The sequence below is a fragment of the Chlorocebus sabaeus genome, chromosome 20, assembly GCF_047675955.1.
Source record: "Chlorocebus sabaeus isolate Y175 chromosome 20, mChlSab1.0.hap1, whole genome shotgun sequence".
Taxonomy (NCBI): domain Eukaryota; kingdom Metazoa; phylum Chordata; class Mammalia; order Primates; family Cercopithecidae; genus Chlorocebus; species Chlorocebus sabaeus.
Window position 1 is genome coordinate 118649521 of NC_132923.1, and position 21666 is coordinate 118671186.

The 21666-nt window shown below is 50.4% G+C and overlaps 1 protein-coding gene across 2 annotated transcripts in view; it reads right to left on the reverse strand.

Moving 5' to 3' along the window:
• Nucleotides 1-15486: 15486 nt before the first annotated feature.
• IGSF21 (immunoglobin superfamily member 21) overlaps nt 15487-21666 on the reverse strand; it is a 272410-nt gene continuing 266230 nt past the window's right edge. Inside the window, exons 7-10 of one of the 2 annotated variants that reach the window (XM_007980295.3) lie at nt 17574-17659; nt 16973-17165; nt 16548-16586; nt 15487-15716 (exon numbers count right to left, since the gene is read on the reverse strand). In XM_007980295.3, coding sequence (XP_007978486.2) covers nt 15646-15716; nt 16548-16586; nt 16973-17165; nt 17574-17659 — 389 coding nt within the window. In that variant the 3' untranslated portion in view covers nt 15487-15645. The remainder of the gene's footprint in view (nt 15717-16547; nt 16587-16972; nt 17166-17573; nt 17660-21666) is intronic. The other variant, XM_073007775.1, reaches the window with a different exon arrangement.

The following is a 21666-nucleotide window of genomic DNA, read 5'->3' on the forward strand; positions in this document are numbered from 1 at the left end:
GGTGGCATGTGTGATCAAGGAGTGGGATCTCCTCTGCACATGATCACAATAGCTTGCTTTTCATCTCTTTCACATATGGCATCTCCTGATATATGAATCAGCTGCTGCTGTGTAACAAATCATCCGAAAACTCAGTGTCATTCAACAAGTGCTTATATCTCACGCATGGTCCCCTCGGCTTCAGCTGACCCTGGCTGGTCTTGGCTCCATGCTGAAGGTTGGGCCCTGGACTGCTGCCAGTGTCCCTCTTCCTCTTTGGGCTTGGCTCCTGAAGGCGTGTTCCCATTGACAGCAGATGCACAGGTGAGGAAGCCCAGGCTTCCACTGGGCCCATACACATTGCATTGGCTACAGCAAGTCACATGTCCATGTCCGGCATCACTGGAGTGAGGAAAGGAGATACACACAATGGTGGAGATAATTACACTTGGCTTACAGGATGGCGGGGAGAAAGTGAATGTTTCCTGGACAGTAAACTCATCTATTCACCCAGTGAGCTTTTTCACAAAAGGATTTATTTTCCCTGAAAAAACAAAAACCACCGGTTGGCATGATTGCATTTCACAATCTCCTTGGAGCATCTCCTCAGGACCCCAGCCTATACCTTGAACGTCCGCTAATGACCCTGTAGCTGCCATCCACCAACAGCCTGGCCATGGTCTCCCTAACTCTCTCACTGCGCCCCCTGCTGGCAGAGAAGAACATTGGCAAGACCTGGCCTCTGGACCTGGACCACAGACCTCGTCCACACCAGCAAATTATCAGAAGACAGAGCTTAAAAAAAAAAAGAAAAAGCCACCTAAGTTCCAATGCTGATTCTGCCGCTTCATGACTGGGAGCAAGTTCCTTAACCTCTTTAAGCCTCAGGTTCAACGTGCATAAAATGGGCCTAATCCTAGTACTTTTTCCTTGGAATTTTTGTGAGGTTGAGAATATGAAAATAAAACCCTTAGCCCATTGCAAGAGCTAAGTAACTGTTTGCTGTTATTATGCCAGGCGCTTTTCCAGAGATGAGGATATAGCAGTTATACCCTTGCAGAAGCACCCCTGTACCCGTAAGCCCGGGGAAGGATATATGCTGTGATGCTAGCATTCAGCCACCAAGCTGACTGGGTCCCAGGGGCTGCCAAAACCACCCTCATCCTCTCAGGCCAGAGCACGGACCCCAGAGCACCTTGGCTGGCTTAGCCACATGTCAAAGAAACCTTTCCATGGATGCTGGCCACTCATCCGAAGGCAGAACCTCGAACGTCCTGTCCACGCCTGGAGCTGCCCCTTTCTGTGAGCATGGGCCATCTGGTCTCAGCTTAGGAGGAGAAAAGCTGCCCATAGGCTGCCTGGCACCCACCTGGGCACTGTGGGCAACGTGGCCGGCATGCTGAAGTGGGCAGCGAGTCCACATGCCCGGCCCGTCCCAGCTCAAACCTGCTGGCGCACTGCAGTAAAACCGCCTTCGACTTAATATATGCTAATTAGATTTTAATGGGATTCAGATTTCCAACAGTAGTGCAGTGTTAGCCAGGGTAAGTTATAATCATATCTAATTGGTAATTCTAACATAACAAATTTCTTGGATAAATTATTCTTAGTTAATAGTCCCCCAGGAACAACCTCAACACGCGGGTGCCCACACGCATACACACGCGCGCGCGCGCACACACACACACAAAATCACACACATATATATTTTAGGGGAAAAGAACAAGGTGGAAGCAGGTTCATAGCAAGGCAAAGTTATTATTTAAAACCTGAGCACTTCGGAAGCTAAACCAGAGCCCCAGACTAAAGCCCTTAAAGCTGTTAGAACCCAGAGCAGGGTGCAGAACGCTGGAGCCTGGTCATGGCCGTGCGTGTGGCACAGTCAGGGCTGTGTCTTGGAGGGTGGGTTGCATTCTCTGGTAGAAGGTTCCCCTCTCCAGGAGGTGGCAGCAGGAGGGGCCACCAGGCTCAGAACTCAACCCCTACTTGGGACACGGTCCCTCTCCCTGGGGGAGGCCTGTTGTGGTTACTGTAGCCCCTCCCTCCCTGTCTGGGTTGGCCTGGAATTCTTCCCTTTCATAAGTTCCACACTCCAAAAGACACAAAGAGGGACCCACTGGCTACATTACTATTTTCTTTACTGGGCAGACAGCAGAGTGTAATTCCAGAAAAAGGGGTGGGGGTCAGCCAGCCTGGCATCCTGCCCTTGTTTTGCCACTAAGTCTGGGCAACCCTGGGTATAACCCAGGTACAATCCCAGGCAAGATTCTCAGGGCCTCTGTTTTCCCAGCTGTAATGTGGGTTGAGACTCACCAGGCCTTTCTGCTTTAGATGGAAAGAAGAGGCCTCCTCTCTGGTATTGGGGTGAAGGTGTGGACCCTACATAGTAGACAGATGGTCGGGGAATATACCAAGCGGGCCTGCCCTGGGTATCCACGGAGAAGGTTCTCTCCTTTTTCTGTCGAGTCGCTCTCTGTCCTCCTAAAGCTGCCATTGGCCATAGGAGAGTATGGCTCTCTGCCTGCCCTCCTTCCCTGCTGGCAGGAGCTTAAGGCTTGATTCCCCAGAGGGTCGGTGGTGAGGTGGCTGTGTGCAGGGAGCATTATTAGTTGAAGGCAGGAAAGTGGGAGATGTGCTTAAAAAGGATGGGATTCTCACCTGTGCTCCCCACTTACCAGTTGTGTAATTCTAGGCATGTCCTTTATTCCCTTTGGGGTCGCTTCTTGTTTCATTTATTGCGTACAGTAATAGCTTCTTACATGGTTGTTGGGTGGACCCAGGGAAACAACCTTGCGAAGAATCTGAGTTAGTACATGTGAGTTTCTCTCTCCTTTGTTCTTTTCCTTTTCCTCCATTCCCTTCCCTTTATAATGGGATGATCTGGGGGCACAGAATGACTTTGGGGGAAGAGCAGCCAGCCCCACGAGGTCCTTTTTATCTAGTATTAAAGATGGAGATTACTGTTAACACCTGGTGCCAAGTGCGTAATAATGACGGGGAACAATTGTTGAGCACATAGTATATGCAGACACGTTTCTAAGTATTTTATATGCACTCTCTCATCAGCTCTCATAACAGCCTTAATGGGCATGGTGGGCATGATTGTGGGCCTCATTATTTACATAGATGGGTCATGTGAGCACAGAGAGGTTATGTAAGTGGCCTGAAGTCACACAGCCAGTCGACTGCTAACCAAGGATTTGAACCCAGGGGGGTTTGGCTCTAGAGTTCAGCTCTTTAAACACTGCATGGTGCTGCCTCTTGAACTGACCAGCTCAAGATCATCAGAATATTTAGAAGAACCATCTGCCTTCGGGGAGTTTCCAGGAAGAAAGGAGGAAAGGGAACCAACATTTACTGAGTCCCTGGCCTACACCTGACCCTGTGCTGGGCTTCTCACCTCTGGAGGCAAAATTACTTGGTGCATTAAGCCTAGGTGCAGATCTCAGCTCCAGGACTTACTTGCTGTGTGATCAGGGGCAAGTTACAAAACCTTTCTGAGCCTCTGTTTCTTTATTTGTAAAATAGAGATAATGCTTCCTCTATTGAAAGGTTATTATAAACATCAAACAAGATGATTCATGCAAAGTGCTTAGCACAGTGCCTGACACATAAAGAATATCTGGTAAATGATGAATTCCTAAATTTATAAACATTGTTACTTATGTAATTTCTCACATGTGTGTAAATATCCCCATTTCATAGTGGGAAAACTGAGTTCCAAAAGGTTAAGCAACTTGCCCAAGATCCCACAATGGGAATGTGGCAAAGTTGCAGTTTGACCCCCAAAGTCTTTCAAAGTCCTGGGTCTCACTGTTTCTGGGTAGATTTGAGAGCTGTCCTCTGCGGCTCTGCAGCTGCACTGCCACGGAGCTCCAGCAGATGCCTCCTGCCCGCCCACCACCTTTCAGCCCTGACTGCCTCTTCATTAAATGAAGACCATTCCCGGATGGGTGAAGTCAGCTGCCTGCACTGGGAGAGGAAGCTCTAAGAGCATCCCCAGGGCTTGGCTTGGGGTCACTTCCAGGGTCAGGAGTGGATCCGTTGGGGCTTTGAGCACTGGGCTCGCTGGATGTTTTCTGTCTTCATTTCTCTTCCTGCACAGCAGTTCTGTTCAGGTTGCTGTAACAAAATACCATAAATTGAGTGACAGCAGAAATCTATTTCTCATGGTTTTGGAGTCTGGAAAGTCCAAAGTCAAGGCAATGGCAGATTGAGTGTCTGGTGAGGGTCCACTTCCTAGAGGTCTTTTCAATGTAACCTCACATGGTAGAAGCAGCAAAGAACCTCTCTGGGACCTCTTTCATAAGAGCACTAATCCCATTCATGAAAGCTCTGCCTCCATGATCTAACCATCTCCCAAGGGTCCCGCCTCCTAATCCCATCACCTCAAGGATTAGAATTTCAACAGGAATTTCAGACCATGGTGCCAGTCTTTGGGCAGTGTCAGCCGCATCCCTCTACCCCCAGATCTTTCTCTGTCTTACCTTGGGATTTCAAAGGGGGCAATGGGTGCCCTGGAAGACTAAAAGGCTCAGTCTAGCAGATTCTATCCCTGCCCCACCTCCATCCTCAAAGCCCACCAAGGGTCTCCTGCAATTTACCATGCCTTGGCTTTCTACTAGGGACTTTCTCTGGTTGTTTGGTTGCAGATAGTGGATTTAATGCTCCAGCAATTGGTGACAGTGATTCCAGCTTCTTTGCTCCTTAGTGGGGCCAAGCTGAGATGCATGCAAATGCAGAATCTCAGGGTCCCTTGGGATAAAGCCCCAGTTGCCCAGGTCAGGCACAACCTGTATGAGCTTTCTTCCTTTCCTTACCCCATTTACCTGTGTCACTGTGCTTCCTGGATCCCCTCCCAAATGAACCATTTGCACTCAAGTCCCTATCTCAGGGTCTACCTTAGGAGGAACCCTAATTAAGACCCTCAGCCACTTCGAGCACCAGGTCATGTGTGTTTGGTGTGGCGGAAAAGAGTGTGAGTTCTTTGTCCAGGCAGATGGGAGGCTCTGATCGCAGCACTGTGCCTGTAAGCTGTGTGGTCTTAAGCAAATGACTCCCCTTTGGGAGCCCTCACTTGCTCACCTATAGGGTGGGGAGCATCTGTTCTTATAGGCAGTTAGGCGAGGTGCCTGGCCAATGGTTGGTCCTTAATGAATATGAATTCTTGTTCTTCTCAAGGCAGATGATCCTAAATTGTCATACCTCTTGAGCTCCTGGCCTGCTGGACAGTGACATAGAATGTACCTTCTTCCCCTCGAGCTTAGTTTGTCCACAATCCAACTAATCACCACCATCCCCTGTGTTCTCGTTCCTGGTTCTTTTTTGTTTGTTTGTTTGTTTGTTTGTTTTTTGAGACAGAGTCTGGCTCTGTCACCCAGGCTGGAGTGCAGTGGCATGATCTCGGCTCACTGCAACCTCCGCCTCTCTGGTTCAAGCAATTCTCCTGTCTCAGCCTCCTGAGTAGATGGGACTACAGGAGCCCACCACCATGCCTGCATGCCTGCTAATTTTTGTATTTTTAGTAGAGACAGGGTTTTACCATGTTGGCCAGGCTGGTCTTGAAATCCTGACCTCAAGTGATCCACCCACCTCGGCCTCCCAAAGTGTTGGGATTACAGGCGTGGGCCACTGGCCTGGTTCTGTTCCTGGTTCTTTTTTTTTTTTTTTTTTTTTTTGAGACACAGTCTCGCTCTGTCACCAGGCTGGAGTGCAGTGGCACAATCTTGGCTCACTGCAACCTCTGCCTCCTGGGTTCAAGCGATTCTTCTGCCTCAGTCTCCCAAGTAGCTGGGACTACAGGCACGGGCCACCACGCCCAACTAATTTTTTTTTTGTATTTTTAGTAGAGACGGGGTTTCACCACGTTGACCAGGATGGTCTCAATCTCTTGACCTCGTGATCCACCGTCTTAGCCTCCCAAAGTGCTGGGATTACAGACGTGAGCCACCGCACCTGGCCCTGTTCCTGGTTCTTTATCCCGTCACTCCGACTATGCAGGCCCAGGGCCTCGGGCTTCTTATCACCCCCACTACCACACAACTTCCATTCGCAGAGGGTTGGGAGCTTCCCTCTGAAGCTGCCTTCCTCCAGCCCCATTATCTGGCAGCCCTGCTCTCTGGAATCCGTCCTGACACATATGGGCCATCTGTGCCTGGGAGAGTCACTTAGCCTCTCTGAGCTTTACCCCCTCGTTTGAAGAGTGGGGAGCAGGGTCGTTCTGCAGGATAAAGCACCCAGCACAGTGTGTGGCAGACAGGTCAGGGCAGGTGCACCCTAGGGCCCTCCCTGTCCAGCCATGACTGACCTTGATAGCGTCTCTCACCCTAACTACCTAAGTAAGCTTCTAACTGGGCTCCCTAGGCCAGGAGCAGACTTCTCCAACTTGACTGGGCACACAGATGGCCTGGGCCCTTTTGAAAAAGCAGATTATGTTTCAGCAGGTCCAGGGTGGGGCCTAAGATCCTGCATTTCTATCAAGCTCCCAGGGGATGCGGCCGCTGCTGGTCCTGGGACTGTGCACTGAGTAGGGAGGATCTGGAACTCTCTTGTTCCACTTTGCTTCCAAGCATCTTCTGTGACTCTGAGGCTTTCACCCGCTGCTCCCTATTGCATGATATCGATGACAATAGCTGACACCTACTGAACACTTACCATGTGCCAGGCACTGTTCTAAGGATGTTCCACATCTTCGTGTATTTAATTCTCCGAAGTGAATGCCATGGACCTCGGCGTCTCCATTTTACAGAAGAGGAAGTAGAGACATGGAGAAGTTAGTAAAGTGCCGAAGCCATGGAAATAATGAATGACAGAGCTGACAGTGATTTCAGACACAGGCTGGGTCCCCATGCTTGATGGCTCTGCCATGCACTTCTTAAAGCAGAAGCCCAATCCCCTAAGCTTAGGCTTTAAAGGATTTAAGGAAGGGCTTTTCCTGTGGTTAGGAAAGGATGGTCCCTGGAGGAGGTCAAATTTGGGGAGTTGGAGGGGAGAAGCAGTTTAGAGAAAGATTCCTCCGAGGACCTTTTGTCTGTAGCTTTGGGAACTCCAGGCCCAATGGAGTAAGAGGCAGGAGGGTATGGGGGCCTGGGTTGGGGACTACAAGGGCCCCTCATGAGCTGGCAGCTGCTGGGATAGGATGGGAGGAAAGAGGGGGAAGACCAGGGGCGACGCAGAGGAAGCGGCTGTGGAAGCTCGCCCCCAAGGTCAGGTGCAGCTGGCGGCCAGGGTTCTACTATGCCTGCTGACATTTAGGCCTGCCGCCCCATTTGAAAAAATGCATGCATTTTGCGCATCTATTTCCTTCCACCCATCACTCAGGACTGTCATTCCCTGGAGGAGGCCAAGGGCGTAATCACTGACGCAACAGCTTAAATGCTTTTTGGAAAACTTCCCCGCTCTGGCCTGGTCTGCAGCTCCACCTCCCCGGCTGGGCTTCAGGGCCAGTCTCTTTTTCTTTACTGTCTCTCTGTGTCTCAGCTTCCAGGCTTGCTCTCCCAGTCCTCTCTCTCTCTGTCCTTTCCTCTCCTCTTCTCTCTGTTTCTCTCTGCACTCTGTCTTTCTCTGCCTCTGTCTCTGTATGTCTCTCTCTGTGTGTTTCTCTTTCTCTGTCCCTCTCTCTCTGCATGTCCTCTGTACGCTGTCCCCCTCTGTCTCTGTGTCTCTGTACTCTGTCTCTCTCTGTCTTTATGTGTCCTCTGTCTCTCTCTGTCACTCTGTCTCTAGGTGCCTGTCTCTGTGTGCCTCTCTGTGTGTGTCTCTGTCTCTGTGCCTATCTCTTTATGTCCTCTGTACTCTGTCCCCCTCTGTCTCTTTGTGCCTCTGTCTCTGTGTCTCTGTGTGTCCCTGTTTGTCTCTGTGTGTCTCTGTGTGTGTGTGTCTCTGTCTCTGTCCCTCTCTCTTTACGTCCTCTGTCCCCCTCTGTCTCTGTCTATCTCTGCCTCATTTCTGTTCACTTCCTACTTCTCCAATTCTCTTTTTGCCTCATTCATTGCTGATCTTTGCCTCTTTCTGCTCTCTTTCAGCACCCCTCCCCCAAGTGACTCCCTTTCTCTGCCCCTTCCATCCCGTCTCCACATCCTTGGAGGAGCCTCCCATCTCCGTGGATCTCTGAGCCTCCCGCTGCTGGCTGCCCACTCTTCTCCTCTCTCCCTCTGCTCCCTGGCCTCTCCCCGCCTCCCCTTTCTCAGCTCCCCTCCCACTCCCTTTCCCTGTCTTTCCAGTCTCCTCCTTCCCCTCCTCTCCCTCTGATTTTCCTTCTCCCTGCCTCTTGCTTTCATTTTCACAGGCACTGCAGTGCTTCTGGGGAGAGTCAGCCCCTGACCCTGGCCCACCCTGATCCCTGCCTCTGCCCCAGAAATGTGCAAGTCCACGTATAGGGGTCTTTCTGGGGCTACTGGCTCCCGTCAGCAGGAGTAGAGCCCAGGGGGCCTTGTTTTTGTTTTCTCAGCTCTGTGTACACTTGTGCATTTAATAAAACCTACAGCTTTTCTGAGGTCAGGACAGTACATCTAAAAACCCTGCATCACTGTCTTGTGAGGGCAGCCAGTGCCTCTTGGATGGGAGCCACAGTTCACTGCCTTGCGTCTCCCTGCAGGCAAGGTAACCATGGCCCAAGATGAAGTTGGCTGCTGGGTCATAGTCACCTGTCAGGGATGGGGCCTCCAGATCCTCTCCTGCTTGGCCAAGAGCCCTGGCCAGGGTATAAGCAAGAGGGATAAAGGTCTCCAGTCTGCGGAGGTGACAAGACCAGAGGAGCATGTGACTTCCCTTGGGGTGGGGGTTGTTGGGCCCCAGAGGCACAGTTCCCCAATGCTATGGAGAAGACGGCGACCTCAGACTCTGGTTCTCTCACAGGCTCCTGGCCAAATGGACCACCATAGAGTCAGTGCCAGCCCTCCTCCCTGGAAGTGGCAGCCTTCCTCCTGGAAGGGGCAGCAATAGGATGAGGGGCATGGCTTCCCTGCCTTCCCTGTCCAGAGTGATGGGGAGGACCCCAGATGTTCACATTTGAAAAGCCCAGGCCGGAGAAAGGATGGGCCTGTCTTAGAACCACCACACACAAGAATGCTAAGTAGCAGCTGTGGGCACTTCTTGCTGATGAGCTCAACTCTGAGGGCTGATTGCCCAGAAGGCTGATTCCTGGGCTTATGTGGTACGTATTGGTGACAGTGGCCCCCTTGAGACCCAGCAGGTGTCTCTGCATCTACCTGGCCAGCTGGGCACACCTGCAGCCAGCAGGGATCAGTGGGCACCTTGGGCCATCCCAAGGGTGACCAGCCCAGGGGGCCTCTGCACAGTCAGAGTATCCCTGGGGGAATCTGCAGATGGTGGGTGGTGACCAGGACTCATGATTGGGAAGAGCCATGGGCTGAGGTGGTGGAGTTTCCAAGGGATCGGGAACTTGGTGCTCTGGCCAGGCCCAGCAACCATGTGTTTGGCCAGTCTACCTTTTTAAAGATGAGGTCTGCTCAGGTGACAGTGCAAACCTAACCAGCACTTGGGGCCCTACTCTGTTGGTGGCAGAGTTGACTCTGATGCTCCTTCTTGTCCTTCAAGGCCTAGCTGCAATGTCAGCACTTCCTGGAAGCCTCCCCTGATGTCCTCGGGCAGAACAGTCTTTCACCCTTTCTGTGCCCATATTGCATCCTCTTCATACTTTTATTCTGATATTTATCACATGGAATTGCAGTGCTTTCTCCCCCAGGTCTGTCATTCCTGGTGGATGGGAGCTCTTTAAGGGCAAGGCCTGGCCTGCTTGTCTTTGTGCTTCTCCTGCCTGGCATAGAGCCTAGCTCGGGTGATGCTAAGGGTTTGTCCAATGAGTGAATGAGCATGTGGATGAATAAATGAGCATCCATCTCCCCTTTCGGGCTGGGCTCTGTTTTGCCCATCGCCCTCCCCCTACTTCTCAATTTCAGGTTGAATAAGCTCAAAGTCCTCAAATTCAAAGCCCAAAGCAGGCAGCTGCCCCACCCCTGTAGCCCTGGGCCTCCCAGCTGGCTCTCTTCGGGCGTGTCCCCTGCCACTTTGTGCAGTTCATCCAGTTGCTGCTAAGATATTAATGCACCTCAGGGGTCAGTGGAGCCCAACGCCCGTGCTGTGAATGGAGCAAGGCAATTCCAATTTCATGCCTACATGGGCTTCCCTCTGTTAAGACAAAGAGCAGGAACACATCTTTCTTTTTTAAAAAATTTCCTCCAGAAAACAGGCAAAGGTATTGTGCAGCAGAGGCTTCTGTAGAATTGCTAGCAGTCAGTGAGGGGGAAGGTGGTTCCCATGAGACAAAGCAGGGCTTTGGGGAAGAAGGAAGTAGAAGGAGGAGGCAGGGGGTACTCTGTGGTTGTTGCTTGCTGATCAGGCCTGGGTGTTTATACACTGATGATTATCTGAGAGCTTTCAGCAACTGAAATCATCTACTGTCTTGCTATCAACTTGCAAAATGTAGGCATACAAATATGTATTGAATAAAATCATTTGTTATATTTTTGTTATAATGTGTTTATATATGTGTGAGTATATGTGTGTGTATGTGGGTTTTTTTTCTTTTTCTTTTCTTTTTTTTTTTTTTTTTTTTTTTTTTTTGAGGCAGGGTCTCACTCTGTTACCCAGGCTGGAGTGCAGTAGTGTGGTCATGATTCACTGTAGCCTCAACTTCCTGGGCTCAAGGAATCCTCCTACCTCAGTCTCCCAAGTAGGTGGGACTACAAGCGCATGCCACCATGCCTGGCTAATTTTTGTATTCTTTTTGTAGAAACAGGGTCCCACCATGTTGCTCAGGCTGGTCTTGAATTCCTGAGCTCAAGCAATCTGCCTGCCTTGGCCTCCCAAAGTGCTAGGATTACAAGCATGACCCACCGTGCCCAGTCATGTTATTTTTAAAAGAGAAATTGCTGCTAGGAGGCACTTGGGCTTCCTAGCTTAAATAAGAGTATGCAATATGGTGTATGGGGAACCAAGATTCCTGAACATCTATTTTAGAATATAGGATCATTGCAGATTGCAAAAAATGGCTCTAATTCTACCTCCTTCCTTGTATTTGCACATTACGAATGTATGAACTTTTCAGCTCCTCCCATTAAAATGTGGAATCTATTTTTCCACCCGTGGAATCTAAGCCTGCTTTATGATTGCGTAAGCCAACAAAAATGTAGTAGAAGTACCAGTGTGCAGGTTCCCTTAGACCATCGGAGGCCTGTGTGCTTTGGCTCTCTCTCTCTCTCTTGCTCCTCTGCTTCCCTGGGTTATCTTGCTGGGGGATGAGAGACTCCATGGAGCAAAACTGAGTTGTCCCAGCCAAGGCCACCCTAGGCCAGCTGGCCACCAGCTGACCTCTAGTTGACTGAGGATGCAAGAATGAGCCTAGCCTGGATCAGCCAAACCTGGCCCAGATCAGCAGCCATCATCTAAAGAGACATAATAAACAACTGTTATTTTAAGCCACTACCTGTTGGGGGTATTTGTTACACAGCATTATTGTGGCAATAGATAACTGACCTAAGAGTCATAAGACAGTGTTCCTATTTCATCTGCAGCTTTCATCTCACTACTTGACTCCTGGTAAGTGATGAGTAAATATATGTTGAGTGACTTAATGTGCTTTTGGAATCAGTGACCTAACTACTTATCTTTTCCCAAAATGTACACTAAATCGTCCTAATGCTAAGCCTTTGCTCATGCTGTTCTCCTGTCTAGAATATTCTCCTCTGTTTTCTGCCTGGCAAATTTCTATGTTTCCTTCAAAGTTCTGTTCTCTCTGGCCTCCTCTGACTCATCCCTCTCACACTGATGCTTCAGCGTCCTGGGCAGGTCCTGGTGCCAAGCGTACATCACAGTTTGACTTCCATTGTTTAGCTGGGTAAATGCTTTCCCATCCCGGGACCGTGAACTCCTTCCTTGCGTCTAGCACAGTTCTTGGCTCATAGTAGGTCCTTGGGAGGTACTGATTCATTCATTCATCATTTATTCACTCACTCAATAATTAGTTATTGAGCCACGTGCCAGGTTCTGGTCTAAGTATGAGGATACAGCAGTGCACAATACAGACATGGTCCCTGTGCTCATGGGACTGGCGTTCTGGCTCAAGGTAGGGGAAGACTGCCAATAAACAAACAAGTAAGTTGAAAAAGCATAGAGTAATAATGCACGCCTTGCAGAGAATTAAATCAAAGGTGGCACCATGGAGGGGGTGTGGTGGTCAGATAGGTCTCTCTGAGGCGGTGGGAGTTAAGCTGCCATCCAAATGGCATGGAGAAGCCAGCCCTGCAAAGGAGAAGATAATTCCAGGTGGAAGGAACAAGTAGAGGAAAGGTCCTCAAGCAGGAGTGGACTTGAAGAATTCAATGAATGGAAAGATGAGTGTGAATGAAGCAACAGGAGAAAGGGAGTGGGGATGAGACATGTTAGAGGGTCAGGCAGAGCAGAGCACATCCTGGTCAACCTGTAAAGGGCTCGGATTTGTTTTCTGTGCAATGGGAAGCCAGGGTTCTGAGAAGGAGGGCGCTGTGGCATGACAGATTTAAAAGGATTCCACTGGCTGCTATTGGGGGGACTGGACTGAGGGTGGGGGAGGAAATCTGAAGACCAAATTGGAGGCTGAGGCGGTTTTCCAGACAAAAGGAAGCTTTGTCTAGGTTGGCAGTGGGGAAAGAGAAAAGTGAGTAAATTCTGGATGAGTTTTGAGAGGAAAGCCAACAATCTATTGGGTTGGATGTGGAAGAATGAGAGAAAGAGATGAATGAAAGATAACTGAAATGTTTGACCCAAGCAACTGGGTTGATGGTACTATTTCTAGAGAAGGGGAATGCTGGGGAAGGAGCATGTTTTGGGAGGGAAAAGCAAAAATTGAATTTTGGCCATATGAAGTTGGAAATGCATATTTAATGTCCAATGAGGTAGGGGAACCACATTATGAAGTTGGACCTCTGAGTCTGGAATTCCTAGGAAAAGTTAGGGAGTCAGAAATTTGAAAGTCAATGTGGAAACTGAAATGGTCATCCAGGACCTGACTTGACCAGGGCCAAATGGACTATGAAGACCACAGGGAGATAGAGCAAATGCTTAATTCTCAGCTTGGTGTGTCTGGCACCTGGAGTTTTTGTGAGGATGGCCCTGATTCCTTATGGCATCTGCACTGTCTGAAAGAGGCACAGATGATTCAGTGATGTCTCTGCTGGTTGGAAAGGAAAGAGAAGCGCAGGGCTTCTCCTGTGCTTCATGCGGCAGAAGCGATGAGAGCTATTCCTGGTGATGGAGCCTCCTCCCAGTCCTCCCTCCTCTGGCCACTCTGCCCTAGGCAGAATTCATTCATTTCCATGGGATGAAATAAATGATGAATAATTTCCATTCATTTCATTTCATGGAAATGAATCATTAAATGGGTCCCAGCTTCTCTGTGGCAGATGCAATGCTCTGGGATCACCATTCTATTTCCTTCTCGAGGGTACACAGGAAAACTGCATTTCCCAGCTTCCTTTGCAATCAGATTGGGCCATGTGACTACTCCTGGCCAATGGAGTATGGACAGGGGTGATTTATGTTCTATTAGGCCTGGGCCTTAATCACATCCTGTGTGATCATACTAGTTGCCCAACTCCTGCTGTAACAAATTGCCACAAACCTAAGTTTAAAAGAATATAGCAAATTTATTCTCTTACAGTTTTGGAGTCAGAAGTCTGAAATGAGTCTCATGGGGTTAAATGTGTTGGCAGGGCCAGTTTCTTCTGGAAATTCAAGGGGGAGAATCTGTTTGCTTGCCCCGTTTGTCTTCTAGAGCCTGCCTGAATTCCTTGGCTTGTGGCCTCTTCCTTGCGTGACTCCTATATCTTGCTTCTGCCATCACATCTCCTTCTACTGCCTTTTGCCTTCTTGCCTCCCTCTCATAAGGACGTTGTGATTACATTGAGCCCACCTGGATAATCCAGGCTGATATTTGCATCTCAAGATGCTTAACTTGATCACATTGGCAAAATCCCTTTTGCCATGGAAGGTAACATATTCACAGGTTCTAGGGATTAGGATGTGGACATCTTTGGTGAGAGGGCATTATTCTGCCTACCACAGTGACACTCCAGCCTTCTCTTATCCTCCCCTGGGGATTTTGGAGGCTGTATGTTCCAGGTGATGTAGCTACAAGATGCAACAGGGCTGCTTAACCTGCTTGAGCTTCTCATGAGCCCAAAATAAATCTTTATTATTGTGTTAGGCTGTTCTTGCATTGCTATAAAGAAATTCCTGAGACTGGATAAATTTATAAAGAAAAGAGGCTTAATTGTCTCATGGTTCTGCATTCTGTATAGGAAGCATGGTGCCAGCATCTGCTCGGCTTCTGGGGAGGCCTCAGGGAGGTTTTGCTTGTGGCAAGAAGGAAAACAGGAGCAGTCATGTCACATGACAAAAGCAGGAGCAAGAGAGAGAGTCAGTTGGGAGTGGGGAGGTGCTACATACTTTTAAACAACCGCATCTTACGAGAACTCACTCACTCATAACCAAGGGGATGGCACTAAGCCATTCATGAGGGATCTGCCCACATGATCCTAACACCACCCACCAGACCACACTTCAACACTGGGGATTACATTTCACCATGAGATTTGATGGGGACACAGGTCCAAACCACATCAATTGTGTTAAGGCAGTAAGACTCTGGGCTCAATATGTTACTGCAGCACGGCCTATCCTATCATCTTCCATGGGCTCTTCTTGGTGAATGCCAAGTCTTGACCATGGCTCAGAGGGGCCAGCCCCACCCCTCTCCAAAGACTCTTGGCCCTTCTCTCTAAGTTAATAGCTGAATGTCCTGATGAATTTGTAGTGATTGAGTAGAAAGTTCTGAGAAACCTTTACCACTGACATACATGTGACCTTGACTGATGTCAGCCTTGGCCATGTGACTTGCTTTGGCTAAAGGAGTGTTCATGGGCATGACACAGGCAGAGGCCTTAAGCATGCTTGAATGGTTTGAGTTTCTTCTTGAGCTTTGGTGATGTACCATAAGAGGATCAAATGTCAGGTAGTCACTTCCCCTTTAGTGTGGGCCCCAGACAAACACCCATGGAACCAACCAACCCATGGAGGAGGCCTGAACCCAACCCACAGCTTGGAATCCAGTCCAGTTGACCTGCTGCCTGAAGCAGAACTGCCCAGCTGAGCCCAGATTAGATCAGCTGAACCGCTTCAACCTGAACATGAACATAATTACAAATGCTTGTTGTTGCATGCCATTGAGGTTTGGGTTGGTTTGTTACGCAGCATTATTGTGGCAACAGCTGACTATTACACTTAGCCTGGAGGAATTTGGATTTCTCAAGTCTCTGGCCACATTCCATACCTGGATGCTAGGACTTGAGTGAGATAGTGAGCCTCATGTCCACTGTTCATCTGGGAAGAGCATGCCTTCCATCTCCCTTGCCATTCCCCTCTCGGTGCCTGTCCCAGTACTGAATTCCAGGAGGAGGGGCCCAGTTGCTGCTACTGAGCAGATAAAGAATGCAGAGCCACAAACCGAGGTGGGGAAAATTGTTCTGTTTGTTTTAATTAAACCGACTGAAGAAGCCAAGACACAGACGGAGAGAGAGACTAAGAACAAGACTGGAAATAGTTTAGAAAAGAAATGAAAACCGGTCGCAGAGATGTCAGTGCCCAATGGAGTGGCTGGGGCGGGTGCCTTCACGTCAGCTCCAGAATCACTGTCAGGGCGAGCACCAAGGTGAGCCGGGCGCCAGTGGGGCCAATGGAACCTGTGCCGGGAGGCAGGAAAAGGGTCAGAGCCTGCAGACCCAACCCTGTTCCAGAACAGCAGAGCCTCCAGGTCCCCAGCAAAGATGCCGGATTTCAGCATCAGGACAAACTGGGTTTGAAGACCAGCTCTGCCACCTGGCCACCTAACTGTCCATGATCCCCTCCCCTACCCCTAGGCTTGCTGGGCTATGGTCAGACTTCCTAGAAGCCATGAAGATGGTGCAGTGAGGACCAAGAGTGGGAGCCTCCATTGTGAACTGTGAGATTGGCTCCATGTAGGGAGGGGGTGTGGCAGGCTTGGGAGCAGTGTCTGGGCCCCTTGGGGTGGTGCTCAGGCTAGAGTAGGTTGGGGGGTGGGGGCAGCCCAGGGAGGACAGTATAAAGGGCCTGCACTGAGACATCCGTCGATGCTCCCAACCACCCTATGGAGTGGTTCAGAGCCTCAGAACGCAGCCCCATGGTCGAGGCTGGACACACCCTTCTGAGGTCAGAGCAGCCGGGCTCTGAGCTAAGAGAGCTAGAGATGCCATGGACAGTGAGACCGAGCTCTGAGCTAAGAGGGCCAGAGATGCCATGGACGGTGAGATGGGGCACAGTTGGCCCCAGAAATCTCAGCTGGCTGCTTTGGCAGGCTGAGTCCCCCTTTATTGCCTCAATCCCTACCTCTGCCCACTTTGGACTCTGACTCTGCCCTACTAGAGGGCAATGATCTGCCTGAGGGGTCGGGGAGTGACAAGGGTATGCACATGGGAAGTGTGGGGGACCAGAGCTTTCTGGTGCCTCAAAAGCCACTCTCTTTCAAGCTAAAATTCCTGAGGGTGGAGACTTACCATTGGAGTCCTCCGTTCCTCTTGGGATATTTGGGTTTTCTGTTGGAAAGAAACAGAAAAAGAACCAAAGAGTGGATGACATTCAGAGCTCAGGGAAGGAGTGACCCTTTACCCAGCACCTACTGTGAGGTATCACATGCAGTGTCTCAGTGCAGCCACACAACCTCCAGGGGAGCTGGATAGTATCAGCCCCCTTTTGCAGATGGAGGAAGTGAGAGAGGTTAAGCAGTTTGCCTAAGGTTCTTTCTGAGTCCGAAGCTTATTTATAGTTGTAACCACCGAACAACCCTGCCTCCCAGTGGGGCCCCCTCCCAGGGCAAATTTAGGGGATTTGGGCCCCTGTTGCTTCCTCCTCCTGGGGATACCTCCCAGCCAGGACTTGTCCCTGTGGTTGTTCTCCCAGTCCCCAGCTGAGCGCGCCATACCAAACACGATGAGCCGGGTGTGCGTGTCGGTGGAGCCCAGTGGGTTCTGGGCAGTGCAGCGATACATAGAGCCGTTGAGCTCAGCAGGAACCCGCTCCAGCACCAGCTCCTTCCCATCGAACTCAGCACTGCCGTCCAGGAGGCGGCTCCCAACCCGCGTCCAGGTGAACATGGGCTCCGGGAAGACTTCGTTCTGTTGGCCAGAGCAGGGGAGAGTTGGGTCACAGGAGGGCCCATTCTGCCAGAGCAGCAAGGGGTCATGTGCATGCCTGGCCAGGGCTGGTACAGCATTCTCATCTGATGGGTTGGGAATGGCTGCCCTGAACTCCAGGAGGAGAGGGAGTCTGGGACTGAAGAGAATGTCTCGTTGAAGAGCTAGGTTTACTCTGAGTTCTAGATGGAGGAGTGAAACATGTATGTACCTCTTTGCCATTCCCCATGGGAACCGATTCTCCCAATTACACATTGGGAAACTGAAACCCACTGGATGTGGCTGGGGATCGAGGGAAGGGTGTTAGAGAGGACCGCCAGGAATGCTGGTGCTGGATCGATGCCTCTACCACCCCCCACTACCCTCCCAGATGCTCAGAGAGAGGCTGACCTGAAACCCATGGACCAGAATCCTCACTGTGTCCCCGACCCGGGCTCTGCTGGGCGTCATCACAATTTTGGGTCCTTTGGGGGCAACTGTAGGGAGAGAAAGGCCAGGTCAGAGAGAGTAAGGAAAGGAAGGACAGCGTACACGGAAGAGAAAGTTCTAGTCTAGCGATCAACATCCTTGGGATCAGCTGCTTCTGTTAGAAGCTCAGTGTGCTCATTCATTCACTCATTCACACCTGCATTCATTCAGACATATTCCCTAAGCCCATGCAATGAATCAGATGCTCTCTAGGACCTGGGGAGTCAAGGGTCTATATAGGACACAATTCCTGCCCTTGGGTGGTTCACACATCAGTAGGGGAGAAAGACAAACAACCAAGAAGTACAAGCCAGTACCATGAGGGACAAGATCAGAGACGCCCACTGGACGGTGGGGTCAGGGAGGGAAACTTACCTGGGGCAGGTGCTACTAGGCTGCTGATGGGGAGCAGCCTGTGCCAGCAGCCAGACTTGAGGTACCCCCAACTCCCACCCATGCTACCCCCTTGGGAGGTGCATTTCTGGTGTCATCAGCCCCATTGTCCAGTTGAGTTAACTGGGCCCCAGAGAGTCATGAAGTGATTTGAAAAAGGTCACACCTTGAGGAGAGCCAAGATCAAGGTGCGGGTCTGTACTCCTGATTCAGTGCTGTTTCTAACAGGTTAATCTTCCCAGTGGGATTTTTCTAGAACCTCTGGGTAGGGATGGACATGGTGTGGGAAGACCACCTCCTTCCTTGTGCCCAGCCTCCCTGCCTCTCTTCCTCAATTCCTTGTATCACCTCTTATTCAGTCCCTTTATATCGCTGAACTTGAAAGCCAAGATGCCCAAGGGCATGGCTATCCTCTGAACAACGCCTGAGAATATCAGGGATGGAGGAGCCACTCGGGATCATTGGGTCTGTTCCCGTCATTTCAGCTGAGAAACAGAGCTCCGTGGATAATGTAGAGGCTTATCCAAGGTCACTCACAGAACCAGTTACCCATGTTTCCTGACCTTCTCGCCAGCACTCTTTTCCCCAGATTCATTCATTCACTCATTCACTCAACAATAATTAGGGAGCCAGCCACTTGGAGCAGAGCAGAGGATATAGTGGTGAACAAGACCCAGTGCCTGCTGACTCGGAGCTCCCACTTCAGTAGGGGTGAGAGTTCGTAAGCAAACAAGCACATATGCAAAACAGGATGAGAGTGACCGTGCTCCATGCAGATCACTAGACCCAGGGGAGGGGGCTCAGAGTTGGTGGGTGACATCCTCAGATAGTGGTCAGGGTGCCTCTTCCAAGGAGGTGACATTTAAGCTGAGCTGTGAACCCCGTGAGGCATACTCCAGGCACAGGGAACAGCCAGGGCATGGGACAGAGGCAGGTCAGGGAGGGAAGGGGGTTGGGAGACAGATCCCATAGAGCTTCCAGGGCCGGAGGAAGGGGTGAGGGTTTTGTTTGGTACTCTATGCTTTGTGCTACTCTGTGTAAACATCTTCTAAGGGTGGAAAAAGTTTGTCCTGAGGCCCTGGGGCTGCCCTGGGATCACTCCCACCTTTCCTTGCTGGTCCCCAAACCTCTCTTTCTGACTCAAAGCTCTCAGAACAGAAATCAGAGCAGTTGGCAGATGTGGGTGGTCTCCCAGGCACTGCCAACTTCATTCTCTGAGAATGAAATCAAAGGATTATTAATTAAACCATGAGCAAGACATCTGAAATGCCACATGGGTCTAGGGAAGCATCCGTGGGAAGAGCAGGGCTTGCACCATGGGGTGGGGGAATCGCTGGGAAGGGAAGGGCTGGTTCTGCAGCTGCATCTGCCAGTCAGTCAGGTGGAAGGGCCACTGGCCTAGGAGACCTGCGAGCTGAGTTCTAATCTGTTCTTTGTGCCCTTGGATGAGTGGCTGCCCCTCGCTTTCCCAAGTGCCCCATGGGAACAATGATACCCCTTGCCTAACACACGGGGCCATTAGGAACATCAGGCGGTGGCAGGTTTGATAGCTAACATTTGTTTAGCGCGTCCTAAGAGCCAGGACCAATGAAGTGCCATATGCATAATCTCATTTAGCCTTCCAGCCTTTGAGATTGTCGCCATAAGGAAATGAAGGCGCAGGGAGCCCAAGTAAGTTTCTGGGTTTTAAAATGAACTCTCAAGTGCTGTAGACGTCGATTTGCAGATGGGAAACCAGGTCTAGGGCAGTCTGACCCTGGGTAATCTTGGCGGCTCTAAGTGCTGCTAGGGTGGCATTGTTGGCTGCAGCCAGGAGAGGGCGCTGAAGGGCATCCCGGTCCTGGAGAAGGCTGGAGCTGCGGAGGACCCGGCAGACACCTTTCCCTTCTAGGTTAGATTCCTCACTGCTCTGCTTTCTAAAGGGCCTGCCTTACTCCTTCAGGCCTGGGCCTGGGCCTGCTGGTTCTAAGGGAAGACGGAACCAACCTTTCTCAGGTGTCAAACATGCGCTAGACTCCATTTTAGGACAGTCACACCATTCTGGTACTCATGAGGCCAGTTACCACAAATCCCATTGTGCAGGTCACAGAACCGGCCCTCCAGGGGGGCAGGGACTTGTCCAAGGTCACACTATAGGAAGTATCAGTTACAAGACGTGATGGCACATAGGGCTTCAGAGGGAGGCTCAGAGCCCACGGGCAGAGGTGAGGCAGAGATGGGTGCCTTCTTCCACCCAGGGCACCCGGGCTCCTGGACTCCTGTGTGCATCTGAACCTGAGGGGCACAGAGGGTGGGCAGAGGAGGGGTCTGGTCCTCCCTCGCTGCTTTCAAGCTCTATCCTGGCAGCTGCCACCAGACAAGTGCCTTTGTAGCAGATGGTCCCTGACTCCCTCCTTCACTGCTGCGTTAAGATGTTGCTTCCGGAAGCCAAGCCAGCTGCTGTCAGCCTCCCCACTCCTTCCACCCTCAGGCTCCTGATACTCAGAGCCTGGCCCATTAGCAGCTCCAGACAGTCGAAACCTGGCCCCACTTGCCTGCTTCTGACCACAATGGCTGAGAGTGCCCGAAAGGAATGCTCTTAGTCTCTGGACTTTTCTGCCTGTCAACCCCTGGACATAGAGAAAGAGTAGGAGTCCAGAGATCCAGGATTGATGCCTAGCCCTCTACTTTCTGGCTGCATGACTTGGATGAGTCATTTCAACTTGTTGGGCCTCAGTTTTCTGACCCGCAAATGGGGAGAATAGGCTACCACCCTGCTTGAGGAACACTCTGAAAATGACAATGGAAGAGGGAGATAAGACTGCAGTGTGAAATGTAAAGTGATGTCTATCTGCTCAGGGAATGAAAAAGATCCTGGACATATAAGTTGCCTTCCTTACCTCTCCTGAGCATCCTGATGCAAGGATAGTACTGTGGAATCTCAAAGAAAAACTCCTCTAACTTTCCCCCAGGAATTCTGGGTGTTTTCTAAGACAATCACTCACCCATTCACCCAATCATCCATCCATCCATCCATCCATCCATCCATCCATCCATCCATCCAAATATCCATCCATCCAAACATCCATCTATTCACCCATCCCTCCAAACATCTATCCAAACATCCATTTATCCATCCATCCAAACATTCATCCATCTAAACACTCATCCACCCATCAAACATCCATCCATCCATCCATCCATCCATCCATCCATCCAAACATTCATCCATTCATCCATCCCTCCAAACATCCATCCAAATATCCATCCATCCATCCATCCATCCATCCATCCTTCCATCCATCCATCCAAACATCCATCTATTCATCCATCCCTCCAAACATCTATCCAAACATCCATTCATCCATCCATCCAAACATTCATCCATCTAAACACTCGTCCATCCATCCATCCATCCACCCATCAAACATCCATCCATCCATCCATCCATCAAAACATCCATCCATCCATCCATCCATCCATCCAAACATCCATCCAAATATCCATCCATCCATCAAAACATCCATCCATCCATCCGTCCATCCATCCATCCATCCATCCATCCAGGCATTCATTTTATTCATTCATCTATTCAAACATCCACCAATCCATCCACACACCTATCTATAAACCTACCAATTTG